We start from the raw sequence: 13,884 nt of genomic DNA on the forward strand, positions 1-13,884 counted from the left end.
GTTTCACCTGATAGTGGCCTGCTTCTAGTAAATTGCCACACAAAAGTGCAGCTAAGCTAATTTTTCTTACATAATTCAAATCGACTTAAAAACTAGTTATTTTGACCTAATGTACTCACGGAAGAGAAAGGACGCAAACTGTGGAGATTACTAAATAAACAATTATTAATTTATTATAGTTTACGGTAAGGCTGCGTTCAAATTAAACTGACTGTCAGCCGCCGAATGTCAGCGTCTATGCATAGCGTATTGACGTATCATCGGTTAGTTGTGAACGAACAAGTGAATATGTACCTATGAAAAAACAAACTGCATAACGTTCGCTCATATTCGGCGGCTGACGGTCAGTTTGGTTTGAACACAGCTTGAGGGCGGAAATTGAGAGCAGGACGTGTAGCGCAGCGGTTGAGCGTGCAGCGCGTCGTCGAGCGGGCTTCCAGGTTCGAACTTCAACTACGAACAAGAAAAATACAGTCAGACAGGCGGTAGTCACACAGCAGATTTTCTTTTTCAGAATAAAAAAAGTAATTACTTAGTTCTGAATGTCGACGGTCGTCAGAACGCTTGCACGCTGGACGCGCCGCTGCACGTACCGCCGCTGCAAAAACATCTATGTACTTATATGAAAATCCATATATTGTATTCACAGCCTAAGATTAATTTAAACGTATAAAAAATATATTTTATATTTAAACACAATGGGAGGTTTCCTTTTGGAAAATAAAAAATCCCAAAATAAGTTATAAATGGCGTTGTACATTTGCCTATTTAACAAAAAGCATTGCACCGAGACCCAAGAAATGCAGATTTCTGGTCAATTTGTTTTCTAATCAACAGCTAAGATAAGAATGAAAAAGAAAATGCTTCATTCAATGTGTTGAAAAAAATATATAATATTTTTTACATTAGACATTAGTACCTATTGCTGGGGAGATTTTTTGCGACACTTCTTCCCAGCAAAAACACGCAGGCAATGGTAAAGGATAGGCGTTTTGGGGGCTGTCCATTGTTTTGCCATTTATTTTAGATACATTTTAAATGTACCATAATGTCCAAAACTGTCATCGCAATTAATGACAGCAATACAGGCATTCATTTCTGTTTTGTAGACTTACCGATTGCCGCCTGAAAAAAGGCTTATAATTGACTCGCTCAAGATCTCGTAATGTCATGAGCGAGTTACCCCCGCGGCGTCTTGGAGCCTCTGGAGCCTCAGCTGGCGGAGTCTGGTCCGGGGAACTTAACTGCATTCGGTCCGGGGGGGAAGCGGGACGGATCAAGTCAGGAGTTCCTGTTGGCGATAAAGGTGTCAGACGTCGAAAGAGTGGGGTTTCTCCAACAGCATTGTATCTGTGCCTGGTCCTACCTGGCACTGGTCTAGCCCAGTGTTCATCTACAACGCGGATTGGTCCGTTGGTTGGTGCGTTGTCAGCGTTGTGATCCCCGTCATCCGAATCCGGGGTGGATGGTCTGTTCATCGTTTGGGGTGCAGTTAAGGCCGCCCGGTTCCATAGTCCCTGAAATGATAACATTTATCAATGTAGTTTAGTTATTAGCCTAGATTAAAATACCTGGGTTATGCTAAGTTCAAATCTATATTAGGGGCAATTTACATAACTATTTTACGATGTGATCAATTAATTTTGACCATTTCATGAAGAAGCCGAGCTTTCAGTTGCACAACGAATACAAATAATGTTTTGTTACTGGGTTAAAACAACATAGTTCTGATAAAAACGTTTGTTAAAAAAAAATATAGTGGAATGCCACATACGCTCCAATCGTAATTGAGTCGGGATTCAGTCGGATGTGAATCGTACGTACTTACCAAAAGTCGTGGCAGATTGTGAATGGATATGGATCCCAATATGATGATGAATGCCGGCAAAGATTTCTGAAACCAAAAAAACATTGTAGGTACATATAGACAATATTTCGCATCGATTTTTGCATTTTCAATTCGCGCTACTCGATTAAGGCTAGTTTTTACTTTTCTTTTGCGCCTACCTCCTATGCAGTGGCGTAGCGTGGGGGGGGCAGGGGGGGCACATTCCCCGGGCGGCAGCTTTTAGGGGGCGGCAAAATTTACCCAATTAAAAAAAAATTGTTCGCAACTAGTATCTGCGCCGCTACATGAAACTGTCTAACAATAACAAAACATTAAACAAGTTAAAATTTTGAAACTTAAAATTAATTATTGTTAAAGTTTGGTACTTAAAACACACGTGACACTACATTTTACGTAATTTTGGTTTTGAGTCTTAAATTACAAATAATAAAATGTTCGCGCTCGCTTCGCTCGCGTATTTAGAAACTGTATGCGCTTGATTTTGCATTTGTCATCAAACAAAAAGTTAAGTACGTTTGGGCTAAATTTTACGTAATATTTGGTTTAAGTCCCATAAAAATTTCGCGCTCGCTTCGCTCGCGCATTTGGAAACTGTATTATGGCCCTTATTTTTGCATTTGTCAACAAACAAAACGTTAAGTATGTTTGTGCTAAATTTTAAGTATCTTTTGTTTTGAGTCCGATAAAAATTTCCCGCTCCCTTCGCTCGCGTATTCAAAAACGATATGCCCTAATTTTTGCATCTGTCAACAAACAAAAAGTTAAGTACGAACAAAAAGTTAAGTACGTTTGGGCAAAATTTTACGTAATTTTTGTTTTAAGTCCGATAAAAATTTAGCGCTCGCTTCGCTCGCGTATTCAAAAACGATATGCCCTTATTTTTGCATCTGTCAACAAACAAAAAGTTAAGTACGAACAAAAAGTTAAGTACGTTTGGGCTAAATTTTACGTAATATTTGGTTTAAGTCCCATAAAAATTTCGCGCTCGCTTCGCTCGCGTATTCAGAAACTGTATTATGGCCCTTATTTTTGCATTTATCAACAAACAAAACGTTAAGTATGTTTGGGCTAAATTTTAAGTATCTTTTGTTTTAAGTCCGAAAAAAATTTCCCGCTCGCTTCGCTCGCGTATTCAAAAACGATATGCCCTGATTTTTGCATCTGTCAACAAACGAAAAGTTAAGTACGTTTGGCTTAAATTTTACGTAATTTTTGGTTTAAGTCCGATAAAAAATTCCCGTATCTGGAAATTTAAAACCTTCCAGAAATCAAGTAACATAGATATAAAAGAAAAGTCTACTTGAGAACCTCCCCCTTCTGCCGGGGCTGCGGGTTGTTCGAAAGAGTTACCATAAAACATAAAAGGCCTTCGACAAAACACGACGGTTTTTAATCAGTAAGAGTCTGACACTCCCTCACCGCTGCTAACAGCGGGATGGGTCATTTGATGATTTTTAACGTCGATACAAAAAAAAAACCTTTTTTTGAAGTCGGTTAAAAATGACAAACGGCCAGTAACACTTGTTAAAAAAAATACACGGGTAGGGGCGGCAAAATCGACAACTGCCCCGGGCGGCAGATACCCACGCTACGCCACTGCTCCTATGATTTGTGGAACTATTAATATTCAAGGTAACTCAGGGTAAGAAGTTCTGGAGGCACCTGAGCGTGTGAAATGTATAATATAATATCCTAAATCCAGCCGATTAGTGACTACTCTGATGCCTGTTATTTGGATGCCACCGAAGAGCTCTTAAACAAGCTTGAGCGTCTGCAAAATATCTGTATACGTTTTATCTTTAATCTTAAAAAATATGATCACGTCTCTAGCTTTCGCAGCACTTTCAAGTGGCTCCCCATTCGACTTCGCGGGAACACTCGCATTTTGTGTTTACCTATTATTCAACATCCTCTATATCCCTAAATTTCCATCGTACCTGCGAGAGCGTTTTGCTTCATCCGTTCTAATGATGCGCCTTGCAGGTCACATCTTAGAACGATTCTAAAATTTCCTTCCCATTCCACCGACTTCTATTCCTATTCCTTTACCGTTCACGCTGTTCGGTTCTGTTAAAAATTAGCTTAGGTACTTACCAGCTCGTTGCATTTCTATTTCCACAATATAATTTTGTCATATGGAGAACGAAATGACTAGCAGCGATGTCATAACGCAAAATATCCTAAGAAAGTAGCTCCTAGGGCCCAGCGCAAACCACTGGAAGCGCGACGGAGCGCATTTGAAGACAACAATTACGATCATCATGCGCCACTTACGATCCAGAAATATTCGTTGTTTTTTGACAAAAAAGAAGTCGTCTGATTTTCCTTCCGAATGGCACCTTCGCTATCATTCGTTCCTCCGTGTTCTGCCACATCTTTAAAGCCCATTTCCACCTACAATATAACAAAATAAGAAAAACTGATGTTCAGCATAAATTAAGGCATGCAACAGTCAAAGGAATCTTTTTAACAGACTTCAAAAAAAGGTTCTCAGTTTGTATGTTTGTGTGCGTTTATCTCACGTTTGGCAGAACCGATTTTGATGTGGTTTTCAGTATGAGGTTAATTATTGAAGTCGGTTCTATTTTTTTGTATGCTATTATTTGTGACTGATGGTTCATATAGGTAGGTATATTGACAACAAAGTCAAGGTTGGGGAAGCTCTTCTTCCCCAACCAAATGTCAAATTCCTGTGGGCACGGCCGTGAGATGTAATTGTTCGTCGATGGCAGGTAAGAAACAATTCAATATTTGGAAAAATAAAATGCAAGTAGATATGTATTTAGGCCGTATTTAATTACACATCAATATATTTTTTTCTAAAAAAATTCGATGGCTTTGAAACACCAAAATAGTCAAAGATTTAAATTAAAATGTATTAAAATATACGAAAGCTCAATAATAATACGACATGCAACACAACTTGTAACAAATGCAACAAAATACGTACATACGTAATAACACAATTTCGTTTCAGTCCCATAACTTTGGCATTCGAACGTATACATATAATAGACCAAAAGGTTAAAAAATAGTGATTTTAATAGAATAGTCCGTCTTTTAGATGACCATAAAATAAATTGAACACGTATTTTTTATTTTAACAAAACATTAAAAATTCACTTTGTTAAAAGGCGTTAAGGCGACGAATTGGTCAACAATAATTCCATAACCGGCACGCGCATCTAAGGCGCCAAAAGGGGTCGGAGCGTCTGAGCGGGGCGAGGATAACAATACGCGCTTATAAGCAATAGCTTATAACTAAAAGTCGTAAGCGACAAATTGGTTTTGTAATTTTATTATTTAGAAATGATAATTTGATAAAAATTCCTTCTACAATTTTAAAGAGTATGTATATACTCAACTACTAAAAAAGTTAAGAGGCTTAAATCGGTCCCGTTTGACCATAATATGTGAATCTCTTTTTAAAAAGAGGTATGTTTGATATATTTTTCTCTGTTATAAAAGTTACCTAATCATGTTTTCACGTCTAACAAAATAAGGTTTATATCATGAACTTTCAGGTAACCAAGTTGTATTTTGATCCGTTTTGTATTTACTGAGAAAAATTGAGATCCTTGGCGCCAAAAATTCCAATTCGTCCTCTTAAAGGTTGGGAGTGGGAGTTTGTGACGTCACTTTGATGTATTTGTACCTAAAAGTGACGTAACACAAAATTAAAACGTGTTGTATCATCGCTGTAATTGGTCTGTGAAAAAAGTTAAAAAATACGTGTCCATTATTTTAGAGTTATTTAAAAGACGGACTAATTCCTGTTTTGATTCGTCATGCCTATTAATGTTCGTCTTATCTCGAATTGGGAACTGGGAACATACATGTAGAATATGGGTACTTAGTTGAGGCCGATTTTTCAATCGCCAGAAAACTTTCCTATGAAGAACAGTTTTCACATGTTATGTATAAAAATATACGTTTAAACACTATATCTATTCCTCATACACAGTAAACTAATTATTATTGAAAAATCTATATGGATAACAATTTAACTTTTAAAGTTATCTAAAAAAATAGGTAGCAACTTAGGTAATATTACTATTAACTCAAAAAGAGGTACATAAAAATATTATGAAAATACTTTCAACTTATTTTCGTTGTCAATCGATAGTCAATTCTTATTATTTGTTACAACTAGTCTCACTCTTTCAATCAATAAAGTCAAAACGAACAACATCAACATTATTAAAAAAATATTAAAATAAATATCTGTAGTATCAAAAATAAGGTCTAATATTATAGCCTTGTTTACTCCAATGTAGCTTTTGCTCTCATTAACCAAGAACTCTTCAAAATTGTCTCTTTTCTTGAATCCACTGTGTTACTGTCCAGTTTCAATCCTCTGGGTCTTCACACAACAACAGCCTATCCTGAAAACAGTAAAATAAAAAATGTAAGTAAAGAGTCATTACTCGAATAAATAGGGAACATCAAGGATTCACATCGAGATAGTGCGAGAAAGATAGTAATACAAAATAGGGATACGAGCAGAGGAAACATTACTAAATTAAAAACAATAAATATTTTTCATGCGTAATTCCACTTGTCCTAGGTCAAAAGAAAAACAATGAAAGTACAACGACAGTTCGATTATTTTTAGCTTACTAGCTGTTTTCCCCAGTGGAAACTACTGCCCGTAACAAGATAAAATATAGCCTATCACTCGGGAAGAGTGTAGCTTTCCAAAAGTGACAGAATTATTCAAATCAGTTCACTAGTCGCGGAGCCTTTAGGATACAAACAAACAAACAAAAATTATAACAATAGATTAGGTACTTCTGGTAAAATAAAAATCCAGAAAAGTCCAGAAGATACTGACTGTCGCAACGTGGGATCAAACAAAATACAAAAGCAAAACACCAATCGCAAACGCACATAATCAAGTCACTAAACATCTATTGGAGGATCAGTAGGGAGAAATTACTTTAATTCAGTAAGGGCCGTTCCCAATATTCTACCTATCTATCGTTTTACCTGTACGGGGCTAATGTCAAAACTCTATCTCTAGTTAAAAGATAGGATATCGGGAGCAGCCGTAAGTTAGTACAGTTAAAAGCATTCATGCAAGTTAGCTGCATCTTAGCTTGTGGATTTATAAGCCTGTATTATGTATACTTACCCACTTTCGTAGATGGTATGTGTTGTAATATATAATGTATGAATGTAAGATAACGTGAGCACTTTTGCTTTTTCTATCATAACGCAAATGATGAAAATATAATATTATATTGTTCGTAACTTGGATTAGCATTTTAGGCGGATGATAAGCGCGGTATATTCAAATATTAAATGTTATTTTTTTATATTTTACCTAAGTTAATATTAGATATGATAACAATAACATTCCTCGAATTTATAGTGTTAATGTCATAGTAAGTTCGGTAAAAACTTTTGGGGTTGCGTTTGTAGATGTGAATAAAATTATAAAATCGTTTGTCATACCTCATGTTAACTTAGGTAAAATACTGCACTGGTCAAGACCTTCACCTTCTAGAACCTATTTGCATAATCTCTGACTTTCAAAGATGACTTGCGTCTATGGTACTCAGCTAAATATTATAATGGTTAATCACGCGCAAGCTAAAGCTTTTGTTATTAATTTTAAAATGTCCTTCAAAATGTGACAGAAGCCGTGATGAAAACAAAAATTGAGACTTAATTCACATGACAATAGGAGACTAATTATATAGTTTGTTCAAAGTGTCCAACATTTAATCCTTTCCACAAGCAAAGTACTTATTATATTACTAAGTTAAATAAAGTGTAATATATGTGAAAGTAAGTAATGACAATCAATTCTATTCTTGGTTATGGCAAGTGATTCGTCGATGTCATATATGAATTAAGTCTACAATTTCGAGCTGACAAATAAGTGCGTCCCCCAACCATGATATATTAAACGTTAACGAAACTGTCACCATAGGTATTTATCTATTATTTCTTATTTACCTCCTCCTCAGTGCGACCTTTGCCGTTTTCTATCGCATCTCTTGGGGTTTCCGTCCGCTGACTCATGACCCAGGTGTTCAGCCACAGGAGGGTGATCATGTAAATAACCGCCATCCCGATCAGTGTTAGCATAAGAAACACTACGCCCTGCCAAACAAAAAAGGATTTTATAAAAAAAAATATATCAAAAACGAGGAATAACTATGAGATATTAACATATACCTAAGAGAAAAAACGTTACTTAAAAAATATGTCCAACACAAGGGGAATCACTCAATTATGTAAAAAGCTTGTTTATCGAACATCTATCTCCTATGATAACTAAGAAATCTTACCCAGTTAGACCCAAGTCCACCGTCAACATTTTTCTTTAAAATACTGTTTTCTATAGATATTAACGTTTCGAAAAACAGACGTTTATGTTATCGGTGTTAATAGGCCATAGAGCGGGTACCAAAAGCAAAACTTATCGTCAAAATATGATTCACTGTACCTGAATTAGATTTTTTTCCTGGTTTTAGTCCTGAATCTGTTTATGTACGCATTGCAATAAAAACAATTTTCATTAGTAATACTGCTGTAACACTTTTTTTGTGAAATCTCAATATTTTCAAATCCTACTCCCCAAAATCTGCATAGCCTTTCCTAACTGTGTTAGGATCGGCTTCCAGTCTATGCAGCTGAGTACCAGTGTTTTATAAGGAGCGACTGCCTATCTGACCTCATAAACCCGGCTACCCGGCAAGATTTTTTCATTTGGCACGGAACCCGAACGCCTGGTAGTTCTAGTAACTAATCACGCCTACCGTACTTTACATTGACCAGCAAGAAGGCGCCTGAACTACCTTCCTCACGGCATCTTCGCTATCCTTACTTCCTCTGCGAGCAAGACTATGTATCTACATAATTTTGCCATCTTACAGCCAATAAATAAGACTCAACACGAAGACAGTCTATACTTAGATAGATGCGTTAATGGTTGCAGTCTCCTCAAGTTTCCGAGATCCGTATAACCTTTAAAAACATCTTTCCGCGTTTCAGGCTACCCCATAATCAAGTTTAGTCCGCTATGCCGCCAAACAGGATGCAACATAACGCCAGTAACTCGTTTACTTGGTATCTTGCTTGAACCTAATAATGTTAACTAGTTATCAAGCAAAACGATTTTGCGGTCGGAAACTTCGTCTTATTATTATAGATAACACTATCAGAAATAGACCGTACACAGAAAACTTGTGTTTATAAATGGAGACTTGCTAAAAGGTATTTGATGATAGCAATTTAGTCAATTGCATGTATTTTCTATCTGTAAATTACTGCAGTCATTAAAAATATGTATTTCTAGATCTTGGATGATCCAGGTCCGGGTAGTAAAGAGGTTAGATAGGCAGTCGCTCCATGTAAAACACTGGTTCTCAGCTGCAGAAAGCCAACCCCACTATAGTCTTGAAAAGGCTAGGCAGATGATGAAACTTGAAATAACTACTTACTTACCATAATAAGTGTCGTGTTCCGAGTCTGGTAGGAACACTCGCACCGCGGACAAAGGAGGTGGACCTTCCCTTCGATCTCCTTGCCGATCAAAGGGATGACCACGCCTTCGCAGTGACTATGGGTCAGACAAAGGATTTCATGTTAATAGAACCTTTTTTATAAACATTTTTCTTCTTCTAAAGTTACAAGTTACGAGTATTGATGATTGTATCTTTGAGAACTCAAGTAGTTGCCTCTTCAATGGACCGAAAGATTTCAGTTCAATATGTATTAGCTTTGTGTTAAGTTCCAATTTTTGAGGCCCAAGAACGAATGTCGCAAGTGACAATATCTAGCGGGAGCGTTATATGGATTCTAATATCATCAAAAGTCTTAATAGGTTAATATGTTTATGTAGATGTTTATAGGTAAAATACTTACCACTTATTTGGAGGAACGTTCCCTGTGAATATTTGCCTAGTTGACGAGATATTTAGGACCGAAGCCGGGCTAGGGCAGACGCACCTACACCGCCGATCTTCGAAGAATTGTCCCTATGAAAGAACACAAAGAATATTTAACTTCACCAAATCACAAAACAACTCTTCACCACTGTATTTACGACGCGACTGAACTATTACGCATATTTTTTACAGCAAAAGTAAAAATCAATAAATATGCAATTGCGCAGCTCAGGTCCGGGATTCAATTACCTTAAATTAAAAGCTACACCTTTAAATTAAATAAATTTAAAAAAACACAACTGAGGACCACAATTAGAGACTCAAACACTGAATTAGAGAGATATTATTAGACAATTAAGTTTAGAACAAATCGCGTTGCAGAAATTCGCCAGCTAGTACACAAGGTAAACATCCGCACGCAACGGGCCCGCTACATAGAGTAATACGCTGAACAGATAAAGCCAGACGCTAACAGGGGTCTAGATTCGGGAGATGAAATGCCACCCCTGCCCTCCCCGCACCCCAGCCGTGTCGTCTGCCCTATGCAACAACCATATACCTGAGTTACCCTTTAGATTTGATTTGTCGGCCCCTTATATACCATAATATTGTAAACAGCGATTATCGGCTACAATTCAAAAGATTGTAGCGTTTTTTTGTTTATAACTAACAAATTCTTTGTATATGCAAATTAATTTTATGTATCCATTTCCTGTTTATCGAAATGATTGATTGAGCATGCGTCGATGTAAAGATTTATTTATTCACAAAGGCCTGGACTGGGCTCAAATGACCGGCGCAATGCGTGCAATGCAATGATCACAGCATGCAGATTGTCCGGTAATTCTTTACGAGCCAGTAACTAGTATTGTGTACTTGACCCTTGCAAATGGGCAAGATACGTCTATTATATTAAGCTCTGAAACTTATTTTTTTATAACAAGTATCTATGCCAAAATCCGCTTAAAAAATCAAATGACCCGATTTAGGTAGATGAAAGAATTAAAATGCGTAAGAGGCCTGACGATGCGATAAAACGATTAAAAAGAACATATAGTGCAATATTACCCCCATCCGATTGCACGATCTAAAGGTCACATATGCCTTGCAAATTTTCCAATCGTAAAATGAAAGCCAAGGCGTACAAAGGCCTTGTTGCGCCAGTGCCCCTGAGTGGAACAAAGTCTGAATATTCACGATCCCTTTAGGCATAAAAACGAACTTGCTACTAGATAAAATTGTTTTCAATAAAGGCCTCTTAAAATGAAAACTGACTTTATGAAAAGAAAACCGATATTGTTTTCATTTTCGGAAAGTAAACTTGAATCTTGAAAACGGAACTTGAATATGGTGCTCGTCATTACCTACTCTATACAGTACCTACCTATTATACATGTTATGTCATTGTGTGTTATCTATCTATGCTTATCGGCCAAAGAAAAAAAAACAAATGAAGAATTTGCACAGCACGCCAGCGTCCGAGTTTTGAAAGATAACGCTCTCGATAGATACGTAATTATAACAGAACCGAACGGCTGAAATAAAGATAAGCGCGTTTATGGCACGACTAAAAGCTGATGACAGCTTTATTAAATAAACAGTTCTAAAACTAAAGCTACTTAATTCAGTTACAGGATATTTTACGTGAAAGTTAACTTTCAAAACTTTGAATGGGCACTCAGATGAACTAATAATATTGAGGGCATAAGAGAGCAAACCCTCAACGTCCTGCCGAAAAAACACTTCTGAAAAACGGGCGAGGCTCCGGCGGCCGACTGGTGGCAGTATAACCACCACGCAGCACCAAGATGGGATACCAAATATCGTGCTCGGAGATGGGCAGCAGCATTTCCGAAGCTAAAAACTATACCACTCTGCGCTAACAAACACAATTGCCTTTTTTTTTGTTTCAGCTGAGGAAAATGCCTGTGGAGCTTGCACCCAATAAAAACCTCAGCTTTTGTGCCGTCTTTTGCCTTTTAGAGAGAGGGGCCACGAGAGAGCCATATTGGTGGTCACCACCAATATGATCGCCAAGCATTCTGAGTATGGGCACATCCCCCAAGCGCGCGGAGAGGCCTTTTGTCCAACGGGCCAGCAGTGGATATTTTTAAGCTATGACGACAGACGATGATAAACTAATTATTGTAACAGAAAATTACTCACCTGCACACACGCTAATGAGCAGAGTACAACCATTATTGTTATTTTTCCCATCATGAATGTCCTGTATGTTCGTCAACTACTGGAACTTTAGTGGCAGGTCAGATGAATCTTGTCATAACTGAAACAAATATCAATTGGTTATTAGCATAGGTGGGCACAGTTAATTAAAAACTTAACTGCGTTAATCCGTTAACTTCGATAATCATTATGCGATAAAGCATTAAATAACGCAATTTAATGTTAATCTGATCTTTAGCTTATTGTATGTTTTCTCAGTAATAACACTTAGGAAGTCATGAAGGGTGGGCGTACATGGTACTTGTCTCATGTAATTTTGACGTGCTTTTTGTTTTTCAGCCTACTTTGGATAAACTACTAAAAATTTTATCCGGGAAGAACAGCAATAAATCAAATTAGTTGCGGAACAAATAACCAGTTTCTTTTGGCTTATCAATCTGTATTGATATAGCATTTCGTATTTATTCACGAGTGATTTATAAAGACTTTTCTATATCTAATATCTTTATTATAGAATAAAGTTCCAAGCAGATTCACCTGCATCTTGAGGGAACCGCTTCGTACACCCATATAAAAAGAGACTGAACAAAGCTAAGACTAGACTCTTTATGTTCACAAGATTCATTTAAATCAGTTCAGTGTTTTGGTCTGAAAGCTGGACAGAAAGAAGTTACTTACACATGTATAATGACTAAATACATTAACATGAGCATACACTAACTGTTGTTTCATTTATTTTTAGGATTGTCTGACTTAATAAATGGAACCTATGACAGTGGTCAGAGGTAGTCTGTAGCAGAAAGTTTAACAACCAGTTTTACCAATGGGCTGACCTGGGTAACTGAGTTATGGAGATCAGATAGGTAGTTGCTTCCTGTGAAACATTGGTTCTCAGCTCCATCATATAAACTGGAATCCGGCCCCAACGTGGTTGGGAGATACAATGAATTAAGCTTACCATTTACTCTACAGAACTAAATGCAGATATATCGGGGCTTTAAAAGGGCAATAGCGTGCTAACTATTGCCCATTACAATGTGTTTACTGTTTGTAATAATAAAGGTACAGTTTACACAAGAAATACTATGAGTAAGTCTAGAATAACGTATTTTAGAGGCTTGGCCTTGTATTTCCTGACCCATCTACACCAGGAATTGATTAAAATAGTTGGCATAGAACACTTTAAGGCAATCCGGTCGATTTGTTTACATTAACAGTGGCGATGTTTATGCACTCAATGTTCATTTCATATGTATTTACTCATACGGTGTGAGAATTTATGGCTTTAATAGGCTTTAGATAACGTTGGCGAGATAATTATGTACTGCATTCAAACATCACAATTTATTTTGATACAGCAAACCCTAGATCGAAAACTTTAAAACTTTTGCCAACTGTTTTGACATTGGAGTGCTGAAACTTGTTGATGTCATTGTCAATGTCAGACGGCAATGACAGGAAAAGACAATGTGGCGAATCTTTTTAAAAACGTTTTGTTCTATGTTTCAATTCGACTAACTATGTGTTAATTTTTAACAAAAAATATTAAGAAATACTGCTCAGATGACGTGTAGCAAAGTATTTTATAAGGAGCTCTCAAAATCAAACCTAAATCACCAATTAAATTGCGCAACATAACGAATGCGCAAGTTTATTGACTGCATAGAGGCTTTATGATAGAGCTTATATTGAAGATTGCACAATGATTTTAAGTGAAAAAAAATGTTGCACACTGATTTTATCGCAGTATTTATAGTATTGCACAATTTTATTGTAGATCTAAAGACTACATTAGATAAATGTAATCGCTGTACGCACTAGCTCGACTAAATTACCGTACTAAATCGACTATTATTGAAGTCGATGTGGTAGAATTGTATCATTTACTTACTTGATTAAATTTACCCTGATTTAAAGCTCATTCGTTTCCTTTTGTAGAGTTATACAGAG

At 36.8% G+C, this 13,884-nt stretch overlaps 1 protein-coding gene across 1 annotated transcript; it reads right to left on the bottom strand.

The window, feature by feature from the left end:
* Positions 1-159: 159 nt before the first annotated feature.
* LOC110379465 (uncharacterized) lies at positions 160-13,320 on the bottom strand. Its single transcript, XM_064038867.1, has 11 exons — positions 12,893-13,320; positions 11,917-12,034; positions 9,728-9,840; positions 9,308-9,422; positions 7,814-7,960; positions 4,124-4,243; positions 1,829-1,894; positions 1,367-1,517; positions 1,116-1,291; positions 533-598; positions 160-453 (listed from the first exon to the last, which is right to left on the bottom strand). The coding sequence occupies exons 2-10, from the start codon at positions 11,968-11,970 to the stop codon at positions 533-535; spliced, it is 1,008 nt and encodes a 335-aa protein (XP_063894937.1). The 5' UTR covers positions 11,971-12,034; positions 12,893-13,320; the 3' UTR covers positions 160-453.
* Positions 13,321-13,884: the final 564 nt, after the last annotated feature.

This window comes from Helicoverpa armigera, chromosome 1 (genome assembly GCF_030705265.1).
Source record: "Helicoverpa armigera isolate CAAS_96S chromosome 1, ASM3070526v1, whole genome shotgun sequence".
Classification (NCBI taxonomy): domain Eukaryota; kingdom Metazoa; phylum Arthropoda; class Insecta; order Lepidoptera; family Noctuidae; genus Helicoverpa; species Helicoverpa armigera.